The sequence below is a fragment of the Podarcis cretensis genome (assembly GCF_951804945.1).
Source record: "Podarcis cretensis genome assembly, chromosome: 4".
Classification (NCBI taxonomy): domain Eukaryota; kingdom Metazoa; phylum Chordata; class Lepidosauria; order Squamata; family Lacertidae; genus Podarcis; species Podarcis cretensis.
In genome coordinates this window covers 2,623,509-2,644,858 of record NC_137173.1, presented here as the reverse complement: position 1 = coordinate 2,644,858, position 21,350 = coordinate 2,623,509, and the positions used below count along the sequence as shown (strand labels likewise).

Below are 21,350 nucleotides of genomic sequence, written 5' to 3'. Positions count from 1 at the left end.
AAATCCCCACAATGGAGCCGTATAAATATATTGAAAGTGGAAAAAGTTCCCATTCCATTTCCCATCCAAGAAATCTCCCTGGGAAGAAACCATATCAGGGTGTGGAATGTGGAAAGAGCTTCTGTCAAAGTGACCATCTCACTTCCCATGAAATAATTCATACAGGGGAGAAACCCTATCAGTGTGTGCAATGTGGAAAGAGCTTTAGTAAGAGCAAGCATCTCACTTCCCATCAAATAATTCATACAGGGGAGAGACCGTATCAGTGTGTTGAATGTGGAAAGAACTTCCGTCGGAGCACCGATCTCATTTCCCATCAAAGAATTCACACAGAGGAGAAACCCTATCAGTGTGTGGAATGTGGAAAGAGATTCCGTTGGAGCACTGATCTCACTACCCATCAAAGAATTCATACAGGGGAGAAACCCTATCAATGTGTGGAATGTGGAAAGAGCTTCAGTAGGAGCTCCTCTCTCACTTCCCATCAAAGAATTCATACAGGGGAGAAACCCTATCAGTGTGTGGAATGTGGAAAGAGCTTCAGGTATATTTCCCATCTCTATACCCATCAAAGAATTCATAAAGGGGAGAAACCCTATCAGTGCATGGAATGTGGAAAGAGCTTCAGTCATAGTTCCCATCTCTATACCCATCAAAGAATTCATACAGGGGAGAAACCCTATCAGTGCGTGGAATGTGGAAAGAGCTTCAGTCAGAGCGCCAGTCTCACTTCCCATCAAAGAATTCATAAAGGGGAGAAACCCTATAAGTGTGTGGAATGTGGAAAGAGCTTCAGTCAGAGCTCTGATCTCACTTCCCATCAAAGAATTCATACAGGGTAGAAACCCTATCAGTGTGTGGAATGTGGAAAGAGCTTCACTGATAACTCCAATCTCACTTCCTATCAGATAATTCATACAGGGGAGAAACCATATAATTGCTTGGAATGTGGAAAGAGCGTCATTCACAGGGCCCATCTCACTTCCCATCAAAGAATTCATATGAAGTGTGGGAAAACACAGGTAGAACAGGTTAACGCCATGTACTGGTAGGATGTGAAATCATATTCTGCCTTTAAGAAAAGAATAAAGTGACATTTATAGGGACAAATAAGGAACGTCAGATGTTAAAAATAAAAAGTTAAAACAAATAGAATATGGCTACAAAAAAAGAAGTGTTAACAGTGGTGATAACAACACAAGCTCAACAGAGAAGGTCCATGCAGGATCCTGAACCTATAATGTTAATTGCAGAAATGCTGGCTGAACTAAAGAGAGACTTAAAAGATAATTCAAAAAATTTAGACTGTATAGAAACTAAGATAGAGCAAAACATGAAATCAGTGGGAGTCTTGTTGGGCCAAATTAGTGACTTAGGGAAAATAGTCCAAGAGTTAAACATCAAGACAAAAGGCTTAGAAGGCACTTTGAGAAAAAAAACACAAACAGAGGTTAAAGAACTGAAGAGAGGCCAAGAGAAGACAAAGCTGGAAGCGGCAGAATTGAGTAAATTACAGGAAGTGACCTGGGACTCTATGGCGGTAATGGAAATGCATCAGAAGCAATTAAATTTGGAATTTGGGGGATCCCTGAAACAAAGGGAGAGGATATTAGAAAGAAAATCATAGAAACACTCGCAAACTGGTTACAGGTACATGAAGAAGTAATTTTTAAAATTGACAAGCTCTTCAGAATTAAATCAAGCTTCACAAAAGCCAAAAAATGGCCAGGTGACTGTTTGGTGACTTTTAATTCAAGAGGAATGAAAGAGAAAATATTACAGGTGAATGTGAAAAAAAGATTACATTTTGGAGATGAAAATATACTTTTGAAGGAGATCCCAGTGAGATTGCTGGAAAAAAAGAAGCAGTTACAAATTCCTGGCTTATGCACTGAGAAACAATAAAGTACCTTACAGATGGGAATTACTGGAGAGGGGTTTCATTTTCATATACAGTGGTACCTCGAGTTACAAATGCTTAAGGTTACAAACTCTGCTAACCTGAAAGAGTTACCTTGAGTTGAGAACTTGGCCCCAGGATGAGAATGGAAATTGTTTGATGGCAGCGCGGCAGCAGCAAGAGGCCCCATTAGCGAAAGCAAGCCTTTAGTTGAGAACAGTTTCAATACTGGAATATAATTTATCTAAAACCCAGGGAAGTATGAGGAGATGGTATCTTAATATATGATTTTTTAATGAAAATGAAAAACATTTCAATATATAACCCAAGAAACACAAATATATTTTAAAAATAACTCCAAATCTTCAACATCAAGACTGATGGAATGGGAAGGATATAAAACTTACATCAGAGGGAATATTATATCCTTCTCGGCCAGCAAGGCCAAGCTACAAAGATTAAAAGAAAATAATCTAAAAATTTCTTTAAAAACACTATGGGGTGATATGGCAAAAAACTCATCTAAGGTTACATATGAAAGAATACAACAACAAACATTAGAACTGAATAATATACTAGCTCAAACAATTGAGTTCAGACTACTAAGTCTAAGACAAATATATTGGGAACAGGGAGAAAGACTGACAAAAATTCTAGCTAATCGTCTAAAACAAAAGAAAGCGAACCAAATAATACCTTTAAACAGAAATGAAAATAACATCGCAACAACCTCATCAATTGATATCAATAATGAATTTTTAAAATTCTACAAAAATTATATGAAGGGCCAGAAAATATATCAGAGAATGAGGTGGAGAATTTCTTTCAAGATATTAAAATACCAACTATTGAAGAATATCAAAAAGATATGCTATCAGCACCCCTAAATATATCAGATATTGAGAATGTAATAGAAACAATGTGGAATGGGAAATCACCTGGACCAGACAGTTTTCCTATAGAATGGTATAAAATATTCAAAATCTACTAGTCCCCAGACTTCTAGAAGTCTATGAGGAAATAGCTCAGAAAGGTATATCTGCTGCAACATTCAATGAAGCTTTAATAATAATTATACCAAAACTTAACAAAGACCCTACTAAATGTGCAAATTATAGACCAATATCATTAATGAATGTTGATGCAAAGATTTTGAATGCAATATTGGCTGCAAAATTACAAAAAGTTATTCAAAACTTGATTCCTAATAATCAAACAGGTTTTATAAAAACAAGACAAACTACAGATAATATCAGATTAACAATAGATTTGATAAATTTAAACAAAGATTAAGAGGAGTTTATGATATTGTCATTAGATGCAGAAAAGGCTTTTGACAGAATATATAAAGAATTCATAGGGTTTGTGTTACGTAAATTTTGTTTCCCTATAGAATACTGTAATTGGATTAAAATGATTTATAAAAACCCGTCCCGGATTGTTACAAATGGAAGAATTTTGAATTTGATTACTGTATTTTTTGCACCCTAACACTCACTTTTTTCCTCCTAGAAAGTAAGGGGAAATGTCTGTGCGTGTTATGGAGCGAATGCCTGCGGGTGGCGGGGGGGATCTGTTGCAGTCGTGAGCAGAGGATCCATGGTTCCCCTTCCTTCCCTCCTCTGTGGTTACAAAGCATGGATCCACATGGATCCTCAGGATTTTTGCATTGGGCTACTGCAAACTCACTGTCAGATCACATGTCTATGGCCACAGCATGAACCACAAAAATCATATATCCACTATTTCATTTAGAATATATATTTTTTTGTTTTCCTCCTCTAAAAACTACGTGCGTGTTATGGTCTGGTGCGTGTTATAGAGCGAAAAATACGGTAGTTTAAATCAGGGAATGAGACAAGGATGTCCTCTTTCTCCGTTATTATTTAATCTCTGCCTGGAACCATTAGCAAGAGCAATAATTCAGGATGAGCATATCAAGGGTGTAAAGCACAACAAAGATAATTACAAAATTGTATTATTGACGGACGATATCCTTTTATTTATTACAAAACCAGAAGATAGAATTCCGAAAATTATGGAGAAAATAAAAACCTTTGGCAGAATATTGGGATATTCCATAAATTGGACAAAATCAGATTTTACTGATAGGGCCAAGGGCTACATTGTATAGAAACCATCAGTTTTGGATGTGCAAAGACTTTATTAAATACTTGGGTATAATGATTTCATTAGATATAGATCAAATTGTAAAATTAAATTTGAATAAAATTATAAATGAAATTTCTTTTGATATTGAAAGGTGGGGACCTCTAAACCTCTCCCTTTGGGAAAAGGTTAAAAGTCCTCAAAACTGCCCTGTCCGCTTAGCCATCTCTTCATATTCCATCAACTTTCAACTTAATTTGCCACTCCCTCTTCATTGGAATTTGGTTTCCTTTCCAGTTTTGTGCTAACAATATTCTCGCTGCTGTGGTGGCGCACATAAAGCAACTTCTTCAGAATTTGGGGATCTCATCCTCAAGGATTCCTAAGAGAAAAGCTTATGGCTTTTTAGGAAATGTTAATTTAAACATATTTTTTAACTCATTGTAAATTGTATTCCAGAATTCTCTTTTTTTTTTTTTTACACTCCATGCACGATACATTGTCCCGACTGCTATGTTACATTTCCAACACAAATATGAATTATTTTTATACATCATTTTATTAGGTGTTAAAGGTAAAGGTAAAGGTACCCCTGCCCGTACGGGCCAGTCTTGACAGACTCTGGGGTTGTGCGCCCATCTCACTTAAGAGGCCAAGGGCCAGCGCTGTCCGGAGACACTTCCGGGTCACGTGGCCAGCGTGACATCGCTGCTCTGGCGAGCCAGAGCCGCACACGGAAACGCCGTTTACCTTCCCGCTGGTAAGCGGTCCCTATTTATCTACTTGCACCCGGAGGTGCTTTCGAACTGCTAGGTTGGCAGGCGCTGGGACCGAGCAGCGGGAGCGCACCCCGCCGCAGGGATTCGAACCGCCGACCTTTCGATCGGCAAGTCCTAGGCGCTGAGGCTTTAACCCACAGCGCCACCTGCGTCCCCATTAGGTGTTACATACAAGCATTAAAGATTTTCATATAATTTTCTTTGAGGGTATAGCATGCTGTGAATTTGAGATCTTCCTTCCACAGCTTCCCCCATGCTGAAAGTATACAGGATGAAAGCATAGCTTTCTCAAAAACAAGGAAAGCCAGGGAAATCTCGCTTCCCCTTTTTTTGGATGGAGTTACAAACTTTGTTGATCAGGGGACTGCTGTGGAAATAGTGCATCTTGATTTCAGTAAGGTTTTTGAGAAAGTCCCCCGTGATATTTATGTGAGAAAGCTGGTAAAATGAGGCTGAATGAGGTAACTGTTAGGTGGATTTGACTGACCAAACCCAAAGAGGACTCCTCCATGGTTCCTCCTCATCCTGGGGAAAAGTGACCAGAGGGATGCTGCAGGGTTCTGTCCTGGGCCGGTTGTTGTTCAACGTCTTTATAAATGACTTGGATGAAGGAACTGAGGGGATGTTCATCACATTTGCAGACGACACCAAACGGGGAGCGGAGGCCAATGTCACAGAAGGCAGAATCCGATCAAGGGCAGGAATAGTACCACTTTCTTCTGCCTTGGTCAGGCCCCACCTTGAATACTGTGTTCAGTTCTGGGCTCCACAATTTAAGTATATTAAATTTTGTTTGCCAGGGGAAATCAAGAAGGTGGGGGAACATAATCCATATTCCTTTTATAATACTTGGCCAATGTTGATTAAATACATGAATTGTTAAGACTGTTGCAAGAATCCACCCAGCACTAATGGCAAAATGTGCCATGATCTTTTAGAATAATCAAATGAAACTTTAACACATGGCAGGATGAAAGTCTTCAATTTCACCAGGACAAGTTATTTGTTGTTTACTGTTGTGGTCATTGCTTTCTTTAAAATTATCTTTTGTGCTGTGAAAATAAAAGCAATACAGTGGTATCTCCGGTTGCGCACGGGTTCTGTTCCGGAGCTCTGGTTGGATCCCAAGGTCTCCTCAACCAGAGGTGCCTGTTTTGCGCATGTGCTTATGCGTAGAGTGCTTATGCGCATATGCGCGGGACGAAACCCAGAAAGACACTCCTGGGTTTGCCGCATGCATATCCCAAAGGATAGGTAACAAGGGGAGCATAAGTAGAGGTACCACTGTATTATTATTTTTTTATACGAAAGGTGGGGAAATCATGCCATTAATCTGCTTGCATGTGTTGAGTGTTATTTGGAGACTGTAACTCCCAGTAATTTACCATCACAGTGGTACCCTAAGACTAAGTTACAAATGCCTCAGGTTACAAACTCTGCTAACCTGGAAGAGTTACTTTGAGTTGAGCACTTTGTCCCAGGACGAGAATGGAAATCGTGTGCTGGCAGTGCAGCAGCAGCAAGAGGCCCAATTAGCGAAAGCACGTCTCTGGTTAAGAACAGTCTCAGGTTAAGAACAGACCTCCGGAATGAATTAAGTTTGTAACCAGAGGTACCACTGTATGTGTTTCTGTGTGATCAGCACACATGATTGCAGGTGAGACGAAATAAAACTCTTCCTAGGAAATTCCCTTTGACTGGTGCTGTATTGATTCAAATGTGACTTCATTTACAGATGAGAACAAATCATATTTATTGCTGACAAATCATACCATCGTCAGCTCATTAATCTCCAACCCAACAAACGCAGCACTCAGCATGAGCAGCTGCTTTCTTCCCATTTCTTAGGTGGAAAGAACTGATAATGAAAGGGAAGAAGGGAGATAGACCCTTTCCCTCACCCTTTGGGGATCTGGGGGGTTTCATTTCACCCCTTAGTCCTGCTCCTGAAAGCTTGGCAGATGTGGAGTATTTGCTCACACACGGCCATGACTTAAAAATGAATCTTACAAAACAAAACAAAACAAAAAAAGGTATTGCAGTGCTAAAAAGGCTCAAGAAAGCAATTCCTGTAGTAGCTGGCATCTTAGCGAGCCCAATGCCACTCTGGCAACTGTCTCACTCCCAGCTAACTAATCTGGAAAGCTCTCTTGTCATCTCTGCAAGGAATTCAGTGTCCCTTGAATTAACAATTCAGCATTTCTGGAAAGGGAAATGATACACTTTTGTATATTAGCATAACAAGCATGCATAAGAATTATTAGACAGAAAAAGCATGCACAAGAAAGTATTACTCATTTATGATGAAAATGGGATTTATTTCTTTTGAACTTTGCTGGGTTCCTCCTTGGCAGCCAGTGCCATTGTTTCAGCAGGGCTCGAACTCAGGACCCGCTGCCTTGAGGGACATCTAAGAGCAGTTGGGCAGGGGAAAGGTCTACTTGGGAGGTGGGGGACTCTCCTTCCTTGGAGGTTTCTCAGCAGAGATCGGAGGGCCATCTGCCCTGGATGCTTGAGCGGAGATTCCTGCACTGCTGGGGTTGGACTAGATGACCCTGGGATCCCCTCCTCTCTCTCCACTCCGGAATTCCAGGAGGAGCTTCCTTGCCTCCTGCAAAGCCCTTTTCCCTGCAGGCTCTTCCTCTGGTTTCTGGCCAAGGGAGGGAGATGCTCAGAGTCCAGCCAGGAGCCTCACCCCCAAAAGGATATCTGGGCATGGGCGGAGCCAGGGGGGGCAGCTGCCCCCCTTAATCCATAAAAAATGATAAGAATCTGAGGTTCTGCCAAGGGAGAGAGGGCTGAGCTGGAGAAACTCGGCTTTGCAAGGGTTAAAGGGAAGTGAGCTGCCTTCCTAGAGAGGCAAGGGGGGCCAGGTCCTCCAGAGCCAAGGCCCCTCCCTCCCCAGTCCTTTCCTGCAAGGAAGGGGGGGGTGTTACTTTGTGTCTCTGCTGCAAGGGCTGCCTCGCTCTCCCCTCCTGGGATCTGGTGAGTCTCCTCTCTCTCTCTCTGGGATCTGGTGGGGGTCCCAGGGCTGCAGCAGGGGAGGGGGCCTGGGGGGCCTGATCTGCTCCTGCAGGGGGGGGACCCCAAGTCAGGGAGGAGGAGAGGGTCCTGCCAGGGAGGGGCCAGGTCTGCCACGCTCTCCTTCCTGCAGATCAGAGGGTCCCAAACTCATTTGGCCTTCTGCCTCCCCCCATTTCAGAAAAAAACTGAATGTTTCATTTGGCCTTTCAGAAAAAAATTACTCCCCCGAAATCTCCCTTCTTTACACAAAGGAGTCCCTAGGACTTTAACTCAGCGTCATTGCACAACAGAGGAAACGTGCAAATGGTTTCCAAAGCTGGACGAGGAGGTGGACTAGCCCCCCCCCCCCAAAAAAAAGGTGGGAGAGAAAGGCCAGGAGTAAAGAGAGGGATCCCAGCCCAGAGTCTGGCTGCTGCATTGGGGACCAGTTTCCCAGTGTCTCCCAGGGCAGCTCCCCACGGAGGCCACTGCAGCAATCCCCTCGCACCCAGAGCAGGGCATCCCAGGACCACATCCTCTCTCTCCCAAAGGGATTGTTGCTGGAAATGGGCGCTGCTACTCCCTGAGCCTCCAGGGACCTTGGCATCAATGGCTGTGTGTGTGTGTGAAGCTATCTGATAGAATAACCATAATAAATTACCCTCCTAAATTTCAAGGGAGGTGTCTCTGGCCTCATCCACTTGGCCCTCAGGGGTTGGCGAGATACATTCCTGGCCCTCAAAGCAAAGAAAAAGGGACCCCACCCCAGGAGCCTGTCTTGAGAGCAGGAGAGAGTCCAAGTGCAAGAAAAGGAGACAGAAGCAGGGGAGTGGGGTGGGGGGAGAGCAACTCCTGAGGACCCCCAGGTGAGGACCCCCACTAGAGCCAAGCATCCATTTCCCACAAGATACAAATGACTCCCTTGTCAGTCAGTTCTGACTTCATGCATTGACTGGAAGGCAGGAGCAACCAGGCTGATTCATCTCCCAGAAATCCCTTCACTTCCCTCCACATTTTGCATTGCAATCCTTCTTCTAGGAGAGCTAGAGGCTGCTTCCTCCTATTCCTCCTCCTCCTCCTCCTCCTCCTCCTTCTTCTTCTTCTTCCTCCTCCTCCTCCTCTTCTCCTTTTTAAAAAGGCCCTTTCCCCCTGGCCTAGGGGATGAGGCCCAGACTCACCCTGCCCTACTGTGTTAAATATCTATTCTGTAGTTGACCTCCTTTGTAAGGTTTTATTTTGACATCTTTATAAGATTATTTGTTTTCTGCTATGTTGCTTTGACTATAGACTATAGATTTGACTTTCTTCCAATGGTTTTATTTCTATTTTATTGATTTTGTGGGATGTGAATCTGCAGTCAAGTACAACATTCCTACAGTGGACACATTAGGGGATGTTTTCTACCACTCAGGAGAAGACTTCCTGTGTCCTCCTGAGCTGGGACAGACTTCCACTCCATGTGACTTGAAGAGGGTGCAGTCTGTTGTACTAGCATGGAGGAGCACACGGCCTCCATCTTCTGATCAGTGTGTCTTCTCCATTTTGTATGTTGCTGTGCGTTTGGAGAAGTGACTCCTTAGTTGCAGTCAGTTGGGACTAACTTCTTTATGGAATAGTTCTAGTTGTTATGAAACCTTCAGGGATATGTCTGTGAAGGTGAATGAATCTGTGAGTAAACTACTTTTATATTAACGTGAATCAGATTATTGTGCTTATTCATTTAAGAGGGATTGGAAGGGATTTTACCAGGAAGGAATCTTTAATAGTAAGACTCAGATGAGTCAGCAATAAGCTGATCGCTGCGTAATCTAAAAAAGGGGGATGTATGGAACTCTGCTAGAATATGGAACTTGCTAGTGCATATTAGGAAGGATATCATTCAATAATATATCCTCTTCTGCCTCCCTAATTATCCCCACATATTTAATATGCTGTAAACCGCTTTGAGATTTCTCTTTAAAATATAAAGTGTTATAGAAATTTAAATAAATAAGATAGCTCATGGTTTGGGCTGTGGTGCAGTCCAGCCCTGGTTCCCTCCAAGACTCATCCATGCTTGCTCTGGGATCCTTTTTCTTCTCCTGATATTAGACAGCTTTTGTAACTGAACAATGTATTTGCTTTGTAGGATTTCTAGCGCCTCTCCTTCAGACAGACAGAACTTGGCAGAAGACCAAAGGGTTCCTTCCGATCTCTTAGAGGCTTCCTGAGAGCACAGATGGGTGAGCGAGACTCAGCTGGCCCTGGAGCAGGAAGGGGCCATGGCATCCAAACCGGGAGCAGTGGGGGGTTCTGGGAAATCCCAGTGCAGAAGATCCATGGTGAGGTGGACACCCTCCGCTCAGAGGTGCAGAGCCATCAGCTAAGGCACTTCTGCTGCCCGGAGGCCAAAGGACCCCGAGAGGTTTGCAGCCGACTCTACCACCTTTGCCACCAGTGGCTGAAGCCAGAAAGGCACACAAAGGCTGAGATGCTGGACCTGGTGATCTTGGAACAGTTCCTGGCTGTCCTTCCACCAGAGATGGAGAGCTGGGTGAGGGACTGTGGAGCGGAGACCAGTTCCCAGGCGGTGGCCCTGGCCGAAGGTTTCCTCCTGAGTCAGGCAGAGGACAGAAAGCAGGTGAGAGAGACTTTGCTCTGGATACTCCCAAGGGGCTCCAAACAGGACAGAAAATATCCCATCATGCTCTTCTGATGGCTCATTTTTTTTTCTGGGAAGGCATCCATGGAATGAGTTCTGACATCCTTAAAGCTCTTGGCCCTGACATTCATTTTTTTTTTTTTAAATATATATTTTTATTAGTTTTCCAATATAAAACTATACAAAACAAAACATCCAATTTATCACCAACATCTTTTTTTTAAAAGATATTTTATTAAAGTTTTTCAAAATATAACAGGAAAAGTGAAAAATAAAAAGAAACATACAAAATAAAAACAGTTAAAAACACATTTATTTTCATAACGTATCTTCCATACGCTTATTTCCCCAGACCTCCTCATATCTCCCTTTTTTGTATTCCAGTTCAATTTGTTAGTTCAGCAAATCCTTACCATTAAACCTTTACCCATTTGTGAAACCTTATTATTTTCATATCTCTTAAAGCATTACAGCAGGAAACCACTTATTTTCTATCCAACATCCTTCTAACATTCATTAATTTTACAATATTTCTGTAGATAGTCTTTAAATTTCTTCCAGTCTCCTTTCACCGACTCTTCTCCCTGGTCTCGAATTCGGCCAGTCATTTCCGCCAGTTCCATGTGGTCAATCACCTTCATCTGCCATTCTTCCAGCGTGGGTAAATCTTGTGTCTTCCAATATTTTGCAATGAGTATTCTTGCTGCTGTGGTAGCGTACATAAAAAAGTTCTATCTTTCTTTGGCACCAATTGGCTGACTATGCCCAGGAGAAAGGCCTCTGGTTTCTTCAGAAAGGTATATTTAAATACCTTTTTCAATTCGTTATATATCATTTCCCAGAAAGCTTTAATCCTAGGGCACGTCCACCAAAGGTGAAAGAATGTACCCTCAGTTTCTTTACATTTCCAACATTTATTATTGGGCAAATGGTAGATTTTTGCAAGCTTGACTGGTGTCATGTACCACCTGTATATCATTTTCATAATATTCTCTCTTAAGGCATTACATGCCCTAAATATCATACCTGTGGTCCACAACTGTTCCCAGTCAGCAAACATAATGTTATGTCCAACATCCTGTGCCCATTTAATCATAACAGATTTCACAGTTTCATCCTGAGTATTTCATTTCAACAGCAAGTTATACATTTTTGACAAATTCTTAGTTTTGGGTTCTAACAGTTCTGTTTCTAATTTTGACTTTTCCACCTGGAAGCCAATTTTCCTCTCCAAATTATATGCCTCCATTATCTGATAGTAATGAAGCCAATCTCTCACTTTGTTTTTTAATTTTTCAAAACTCTGCAGTTTCAATTTGTCTCCTTCTTGTTCCAAAAGTTTCACCTCAGATCGTATAAATCTTTCGCCTTTTTTTTTTTGCTTCCATCAACATGTCTGATAATTCTCCGTCTTGATCACTTCTTGCACATTTCTTAATTTAATATTGCACTACAATAATATCTTAATTTACCTTATTTTTTAAACAATATTTCTACCATACATTCTCACAGAGCTTCCTGAAAGCTTACAAATGTGATCTGGCCATCACATATAGTTTTCATATAATCTGTAAATTTAATCCAGTCTTCAGTGAATCTCTGGTCTCGTCGGTTCCGGATCCTTCCTGTTAATTTATCAAGTTCTGCGTATTCCATAAATTTCATTCTCCATTTTTCAATTATAGGTAATTCTTCTTGTTTCCATTTTTGGGCCATTAGTATTCTTGCTGCCGTTACTGCGTATAAAAATAACTTCCATTCTTTCTTATTAATTTCATTTCCTATTATTCCTAATAGAAATGCTTCTGGTTTCTTTACAAATGTATATTTCAACATCTTTTGTAACTCATTATATATCCTTTCCCAAAAGCATTTCACTTTTTTACACTCCCACCACATATGGTAAAATGTTCCTTCTTTTTCTTTACACTTCCAACATTTATTACTTACTTTATAAATTTTTGCTGATTTTACTGGTGTTACATACCATCTATATATCATTTTCATCACATTTTCCTTTTTTTATATAATTTTTTTTATTAAAGTTTCAAAAGTTTTTTATAACTACAAAGACAAAACAGAACAATACAATAAAAATGACAAACAAAAAGTATAAAAGACAAGTATAATTTCAACCCTTATTTTCTTATAACTTACTTCCCCGACTTCCTCTTACCTCCCCTTTCTGTATTCCAATTTCTAAATTACTCTTCAGCAAATCCTTCCCTTATTTTTCACTTAATTTTAACCTTTCTTTTTCTTTTTAACTTATCCATTACCGCTTATAACCACATATTTTCTAATCCAGCGTCATTCTAACATTCATTAATTTTGCAGTATTTCTTTAAATAGTCCTTAAATTTTTTACAATCTTCTTCCGCTGTTTCTCTTCCCTGGTTTCGGATTCTGCTCGTCATCTCTGCCAATCCCATGTAGTCTATCACCTTCATCTGCCATTCTTCCAAGGTGGGTAGGTCTTGTGTCTTCCTGTACTTTGCGATGAGTATTCTTGCTGCTGTTGTAGCATACATAAAGAATGTTCTATCTTTCTTTGGCACCACTTGGCCGACAATACCCAAAAGAAAGGCCTCTGGCTTCTTCAGGAAGGTATATTTAAATACCTTTTTCAATTCATTATAAATCATTTCCCAGAATGCCTTAATCTTTGGGCACGTCCACCAGAGGTGAAAGAATGTACCTTCATTTTCTTTACATTTCCAACATTTATTATCAGGCAGGTGATAAATTTTTGCAAGCTTGACTGGAGTCATGTACCACCTATAAATCATTTTCATAATATTTTCTCTTAGGGCATTACATGCCGTAAATTTCATCCCGGTGGTCCACAACTTTTCCCAGTCAGCAAACATAATGTTATGACCAATATCCTGTGCCCACTTAATCATTGCTGATTTAACCGTTTCATCTTGTGTATTCCATTTCAACAGCAAATTATACATTTTTGACAGATTTTTAGTACTGGATTCTAACAATTCAGTCTCCAATTTTGATTTTTCCACCTGGAAGCCAATTTTCCTGTCCATCTTAAAAACCTCCATTATTTGATAGTAATGAAGCCAATCTCTCACTTTTCCTTTTAATTTCTCAAAACTCTGCAATTTCAATCTGTCCCCTTGTTCCAAAATTTCCCAATATTTCGGCCATTTAGGCTCCATATTAAGCTTTTTAACAGCTTTTGCCTCCATTGGCAACAACCACCTTGGAGTTTTATTTTCCAACAAATCTTTGTATCTAGTCCAGACATTATATAATGCTTTTCTGACAATATGATTTTTAAAGCCTTTATGAGCTTTAACCTTGTCATACCACAAATATGCATGCCACCCAAAAGTGTTGTTAAAACCTTCTAAATCCAAAATGTCTGTGTTCTCAAGAAGTAACCAGTCCTTCAACCAGCAGAAAGCTGCTGATTCATAATAAAGTTTAAAGTCTGGCAGGGCAAATCCCCCCCTTTCCTTTGCATCAGTTAAAATCTTAAATTTAATTCTGGGTTTCTTGCCCTGCCAGACAAATTTCGAAATGTCTTTCTGCCACTTCTTGAAACAGTCCATCTTGTCCACTATTTGCAATGTTTGAAACAGAAACAACATTCTAGGCAATACATTCATCTTTATAACCGCTATTCGACCAAACAAGGAAAGCTTCGGATTTGACCAAATTTCTAAGTCCTTTTAAACCTCTGTCCAAGATTTCTCATAATTGTCTTTAAATAAGTTCACATTCTTAGCTGTCATATTTATCCCCAAATACTTCACTTTCCCCTGAGTGAGTGCTTGAGGGTCCTGCTCTTGCCACCTACCATCTGGCCTGGGGCGGGGCCTGAAGCCTCATAAGGACTGCGTGGTGCTTGCTGCCTGCTGCCCAGGAGGACTCCCCTGAGTGAGTGCCTGAGGGTCCTGCTCCTTCCTGCCACTTAGCACCTGGCCCAGGGCAGGGCCTGACAGGCCTCACTAGGACAGTTGTTACTGCAAGAGGGGCACAGAGAGGTTTTAAAATGCTTTTTTAAAAAATTTCTTTTGGATTTTTTGTATGTGGGGGGTGGGGGTGGGATGGATGTTTGGTTGGTTTGGGGAATTATTTTTTATTTTGATGTTTTTGTAATTTTTACATTTTTGTTGTTGTATTGTTTGATTGGTTTTGTTTGTTTGTTTAAGGTGTTATTTTGTTCTTAGGGGGAGGGGTCAGGGCTGCCGGGGAGTGGGTCCCAGCCCACAAAATGGCTGGGGCATGTTCCATGGGGGGGATGCACTGGGACAACCGATCTCAGTGATCACGGGTAGGAGGAGGAGTTACGCTAAGACCAGACCACGTCATTACAGAGGAGGCAGGTTTAGTCGTTGTCTGAGGACTGTTCCTGCCTCCGGGTCTGGTCCTGACCGGATGGATACTAGAATCAGCAAGGGATACCCACATGACCTGAAGGTACTGCTGTGCAATGCCAGGTCAATGATTCATAAGACCACTGCCATCCATGACTTGATCATGGATGGAGGACTTGACCTGGCATGTGTAACAGAGACTTGGTTGGATGAAGCAGATGGGCCTGTCCTTGCCGCTGCTTGTCCACCAGGTTTCTCTTACGCACAGCAACCCAGGTCATGTGGGCGGGGAGGGGGGGGGTTGCTGTGATTTTTAGGAAGTCATTAGTTTGCACCAGGCGTCCTATTGGGAAGACCCAGTTCTCTGAGTGCATGTTCTGGTAGTTGGGCAATAGGGGCAGTACAGGATTCCTTTTGGTGTACCGACCTCCCCGCTGCACCAAGGATTCCCTGCCTGAGCTGCTTCAGGTCGTGGCGGATGTTCTCCTGGAGACACCCAGCTTGGTTGTCCTAGGGGATTTTAACATCCATGCCGACACGACCTTACAAGGGGCCGCTCGGGACTTCATGGAAAGCATGGCCTCCATGGGGCTGTCCCTGAATAAGTCTGGCCCAACCCATAGCCGCGGACATGCCTTGGACCTGGTGTTTACCTCTATGGATGTTGGTGATCTGACACTAACTAAAAGCGAAACGAAAGAAGTGCCATGGTCAGATCACTTCCTGGTGCAACTGGACTTCTCTGCGACCCATCCCCTCTGCAGGGAGGTGGGACCAATTCGGATGGTCCGCCCCCGCCACTTAATAGATCCAAATGGTTTCCAGAGAGTGGTAGGGGATGCTTTATCCCATGTTGATGGCCTTTCAGCTGATTCCCTGGTGGCCCGCTGGAATGTGGAGTTAACCAGGGCTATTGACAGGGCTATTGAAGGGCAGTGCCAAAGAATGCTCCAACTATCGCACAATTGCACTAATTTCTCACGCTAGCAAGGTTATGCTTAAAATTCTACAAGGAAGGCTCAAGCAGTATGTGGACCGAGAACTCCCAGAAGTGCAAGCTGGATTTAGAAGAGGCAGAGGAACCAGAGACCAAATTGCAAACATGCGCTGGATTATGGAGAAAGCTAGAGAGTTCCAGAAAGACATTTACTTCTGCTTCATTGACTATGCAAAAGCCTTTGACTGTGTCGACCATGGCAAACTATGGCAAGTTCTTAAAGAAATGGGAGTGCCTGATCACCTCATCTGTCTCCTGAGAAATCTCTATGTGGGACAAGAAGCTACAGTTAGAACTGGATATGGAACAACTGACTGGTTCAAAATTGGGAAAGGAGTACGACAAGGCTGCATTTTGTCTCCCTGCTTATTTAACTTATATGCAGAATTCATCATGCGAAAGGCTGGGCTGGATGAATCCCTAGCCGGAATTAAGATTGCCGGAAGAAATATCAACAACCTCAGATATGCAATTGACACAACCTTGATGGCAGAAAGTGAGGAGGAATTAAAGAACCTTTTATTGAGGGTGAAAGAGGAGAGTGCAAAATATGGTCTGAAGCTCAACATCAAAAAAACGAAGATCATGGCTACTGGTCCCATCACCTCCTGGCAAATAGAAGGGGAAGAAATGGAGGCAGTGAGAGATTTTACTTTCTTGGGCTCCATGATCACTGCAGATGGTGACAGCAGCCACGAAATTAAAAGACGCCTGCTTCTTGGGAGAAGGGCGATGACAGGCCTAGACAGCATCTTGAGAAGTAGAGACATCACCTTGCCAACAAAGGTCCGTATAGTTAAAGCCATGGTTTTCCCTGTAGTGATGTATGGAAGTGAGAGCTGGACCATAAAGAAGGCTGATCGCCGAAGAATTGATGCTTTTGAATTCTGGTGCTGGAGGAGACTCTTGAAAGTCCCATGGACTGCAAGAAGATCAAATGTGTCCATTCTTAAGGAAATCAGCCCTGAGTACTCACTGGAAGGACAGATCCTGAAGCTCAGGCTCCAAGACTTTGACCACCTCATGAGAAGAGAAGACTCCCTGGAAAAGACCCTGATGTTGGGAAAGATGGAGGGCCCAAGGAGAAGGGGACGACAGAAGACGAGATGGTGGGACAGTGTTCTCGAAGCTACAAACATGAGTTTGACCAAACTGTGGGAGGCAGTGGAAGACAGGAGTGCCTGGCGTGCTCTGGTCCATGGGGTCACGAAGAGGCGGACACGACTAAATGACTAAACAACAACAACAACAACAACAACAACAATGGGCCACACAGGAAGGAAAGAGTATATTGCACCTATACCATTTTCAAACCCTTGGCCTACCCCCATCCCCCGGAGGTTCTTCATCATGAAACTCCAAGAAATATTGTCAAAGGCTTTCTCAGCATCCACAAATATCAGAACTGCTTTAGTATTTATATTCACTTCCAACTTTTCCAAAATATCAATTATGTTCCTTACATTGTCTGACAAATGTCTTCTCGGGAGAAAGCCCGCTTGATCTCTATGAATCTCCTCCATCAATACTATTTTCAATCTCTTTGCTAAAATGTCAGCAAAAATTTTGTAATCCACATTTAAAAGCGAAATGGGGCGGTAGTTTTTAAGTTGAGTCTTTTCAGTCTCTGTCTTTGGTATGAGTGTAATATAAGCCTCTTTCCACGTATCTGGTGCCCTTTTCCTCTCCAAAATTTCATTACAAACTTCCTTCAAAGGTTGTAATAACCACTCCTTCAAAACTTTATAGTATCTGGAAGTCAGTCCATCCGGTCCTGGAGATTTGCCCAATGCCATGTTTTGAATGGCACCTTCTATTTCTTGTTCTGTTATTTCCTGGTTTAAGGCTCTTTTGCTTTCCTGTGATATCTTTTTCAATCCATTGCTGGACTTCCGGTTAGCGCCATCGCTTAATGGCGGATTTCCCTCAGAGCTCCCGAGGGAGATCTGCTCCGCGGGTTCGGGTCCTGCAGCCACGGCGAAGCGGGGACCCTAAAAAATCACAGGCGCGAAGCCTGTGAACCGGAGACTCGGTGGGCACCTTTGTGTCCCCCCAAAGCTGTGAAGGAGCCTTTTTAAAGGCTACGGAACAGCAGCAGGTGAGTGACACGGTGCTGAGAGTTGTTTTACCAAGCCTGCGGAGTGAAGCCACGTCGTCATTAGCGGAGAGCGCTGATTTCTTCCTGAGAATTGGAGCTAAAAGAAACTACTATCCGTGAGTGCGATAAAGGCTTAAAGATTAATTGGAAGTTAAATTTAAAGAATCTTGGCACCGAGACGGAAAAGGATTAAAAAGGAAGTCTGCCTTTCTGCTCTGCAGTAAGATCAAAGCAAAGGACTGTTAAGCTGTAACTTTTGAAACAAAGAGGGCTTCTACATCCGGAGCCACTGGAACAGCTGCTGTCCCACAGATAAAAGCAAGAGCTATGTCTTCTGAAGATGCGCTTGCGAAAGCACTTGAGAAAATTAATGACTCTTTGGAACAGCTAACAAAGCAAGGCGCAGAGACCAGTAAACAAGTTGCCGAAACCAATAAGAAAGTAGCTGAGATCTCAGGAAAAATTGATTTAAACACTAAAAGTATAATTGAACTTGGAAATAAGGTGAATTCTAACACAGAGTCAATTGGAAAATTGCTTGAGGAATCATCCACCACTCGAAAGATAGCCAAGGAGGCCAAAGAAATTGCAGCTGCTGCTGACGAAAGGTTCCCACCGGTATTCAGGAAATTGGAGGATCATGATCTGACATTGTCTATGATTGAGATGCAAAGGAAAGAGAGGAATTTAAGGATCAGATCAGTACCTGAAAGTGAAGGGGACAACCTGGTGGACTACTTAACAAAAGAGTTTTTGGATTTTTGGCAACAGGATTTGGAGAAGGAAGAATTTAAGATAGAGAGTGCATTCAGACTGGGTACAAGACAAAGAAGGAACAAGGCAAGAGACTGTTTGATAACTTTAAGATCAAAGGAAGAGCGGGACAAAATTTTGAACCTGCACTATCAAAGAACTCTGCAAATTGAAGATTCTTTCGTGGAAATTTTTAAAGATATTCCAAAATATATCCTGGATGCAAGAGGTCAGTACAAGGATCTGGTGGTATTACTGAAAAGAAACAGCATACCATTTAGGTGGGAATTTCCTCAAGGCCTATCTTTTAAGTACAAGGGAAGGAAAAGAAGAATAAAGACAGTGGGCGATAAAGACAAGTTCTTAGGAGAACACGAAGAGGATCTCCAGAAGGAGGTGGATTCGGGACAAGAACCACTTTCTTCAGGAAAAGGAATTCTGGACATAGCAAACTTACCATACGGATTGAAACAACCGACAGAAGAAGAACAACAACTTGGAGCAGTAGGAGGGAAGAACAAATAGCCCCATCATGGCTCTGCAACTTCTAAGTTGGAATTGCAATGGTCTTAACATTCCCCGGAAGAGAAAAAGTGTCTTTCACATATTAAAAAAAGAGCAATTGGACTTGATTTGTTTACAGGAGGTCACACAGGAAATTACTTATCAATAAAAGATTGGGACAAGAATTTATATCCTCTGACAGAGTAAAAAAAAGAGGAGTGGTGATATATGCAAAGGAAAGATTGCAACCGAAATTAATTTTCAAAGATGATCAAGGAAAATATTTGGCAATTGAAATTCAAGTTCAAGGAGAGAAATTTTTGATTGTGGGAATTTATGCAGCAAACGAAGGGAAAGCTGAGTTTTTTAAGAAGTTGCATGAGATACTGATGGACTATATGGACTATAATCTAATTTTGATGGGGGACATGAATGGAGTGGTATCGACAAATATGGATAAAGCTCAAAGACAGGTAGTCACAAAAGATGGAAGACTACCAAAAACCTTTTTTGAAATGACTGACAATATGGACTTGGTTGACATTTGGAGAATAAAACACCCTCTTGAAAGAGAGGGAACCTTCTTTTCTGAAGCCAAAATGACATGGACTAGAATTAATCAAATTTGGGTTACTAGAGGAATGGCACCAAAGATAAAAAAAGTTGAAATCTGCTCAAAAACTTGCTCCGACCACAACGCGGTAAAGATGGTGATGAAGCAAACAACAACTGGCACCTTCAGATGGAGGATGAATGACACCTTATTTGGAGACGAGGAAGTTTGCAAAAAGGCCCAGAAAACTTTGAAAGACTATTTTGAAATTAATATGAAGACTAATGTAGAAAAAAGAATAATCTGGGACGCAAGTAAAGCCGTTATGAGAGGACTCTTGATACAACAAAATGCAATAAAGAAGAAAAGCCAAAATGAAAAGAAAGGAAAAATTTTGGAGAAGATAAAAGATGGGGAAAGGAAATTAAGATCAAAACCAAAATCGCAGGAAATTCTGAGAGAATTTAAGTTATATCAAACACAATATATGGAGTTGATGAATCAAGAAATAGAATGGAAAATTAAGCAAATGAGACAAAAGACTTTTGAATCTGCAGATAAATGTGGTAAATTGTTGGCTTGGCAAATAAAAAAGAGACAAAAATTGAATACGGTTACAAACCTAGAAGTGGATGGAAAGAATATTTATAATCCAATTGAGATTAGGAACTGCTTCCAGAGATATTTCAGACAACTTTGTACACAAGGGCCGCAGAAGGATATGGACACATCACATTTTCCTTTATTATAGTACACGCAGTAAATTTCAGTCCTTCATTCCACAATTTAACCCAGTCTTTAAATTGTATATTATATCCAAAATCTTTGGCCCAATGGATCATAACTGATTTAACCTCCTCGCCCTTTGTATACCATTCCAATAATAATTTATACATTTTAGACAAAAATTTACGTCATTATTCAGTACTTCCAATTGATATTTTGATTCCTTGTCGGTAAAACCTCTTTCTAATACATCTTTTTTAAACATTTCATTAATGTTTTCGTCGCCTCCAAAGGAGGTTACCTGGCGGTCGGGGGAATCGCAAAATGGCTGTGCCGGGATCCTGCCCCCTGGATCTCCTTCAAGTGGTGTTTTAGGGGGCTGCGGCGCCCTTGCAGCACCCCCTTTTTCCTCCCAAGAGCTGGATTCCCTCTCCAGAGAGAAATCCCGCTTGTCTTCGCTCACGCGATCAGCCAGAATTCTCTCTGACATTCATTTTTAAATCCTTCTCCCCATTCTCTCTTTTGAATCCTTGTTTCTTTTTCAGGGAAAGGATCTCTTTGCAGAAATGGACCAGATTTCTTCTGAGGCAGAGAGGCCTCCGCTGAACACCAGAGAGAGGCCACTGGGTAAGGAGGGAGGTGGTGTTTCTCTGTTTGGTCTCATTCTGTTGGTTTTCCAACTCATCAGAGGAGGGAAGATATATTTTTTCACACATAACATCTCTAATGCACCCAAATATCCAAATGCACTCAGCAGGCGAGACTTTCTCAAAGGCCCCTGTGTAGTTTGAGATGCACTGATTTACCTGCGAGACAAGAAGGCACTCTGGGCCTCCCCCTTACCTTTTTCCTCTTGCAGGTGACACAGTGATACTGGCTAGACCTCTTCATCCATCTCTGAATGGGGACAGAATGGAAGCAGCGGCTGTGGAACCAGATCAGGTCAG

The 21,350-nt window shown here is 41.8% G+C and overlaps 1 protein-coding gene across 4 annotated transcripts in view; it reads left to right on the top strand.

The window, feature by feature from the left end:
• LOC307214690 (uncharacterized protein) overlaps positions 1 to 21,350 on the top strand; it is an 84,606-nt gene that overhangs the window by 48,492 nt on the left and 14,764 nt on the right. The window contains exons 2-4 of one of the 4 annotated variants that reach the window (XM_079973561.1): positions 9,920 to 10,411; positions 20,949 to 21,030; positions 21,263 to 21,345. The exons of 1 other annotated variant lie outside the window; for it this stretch is intronic. In XM_079973561.1, coding sequence (XP_079829687.1) covers positions 10,010 to 10,411; positions 20,949 to 21,030; positions 21,263 to 21,345 — 567 coding nt within the window. In that variant the 5' untranslated portion in view covers positions 9,920 to 10,009. The remainder of the gene's footprint in view (positions 1 to 9,919; positions 10,412 to 20,948; positions 21,031 to 21,262; positions 21,346 to 21,350) is intronic. 2 more of the 4 variants (XM_079973560.1, XM_079973563.1) reach the window with 2 other exon arrangements.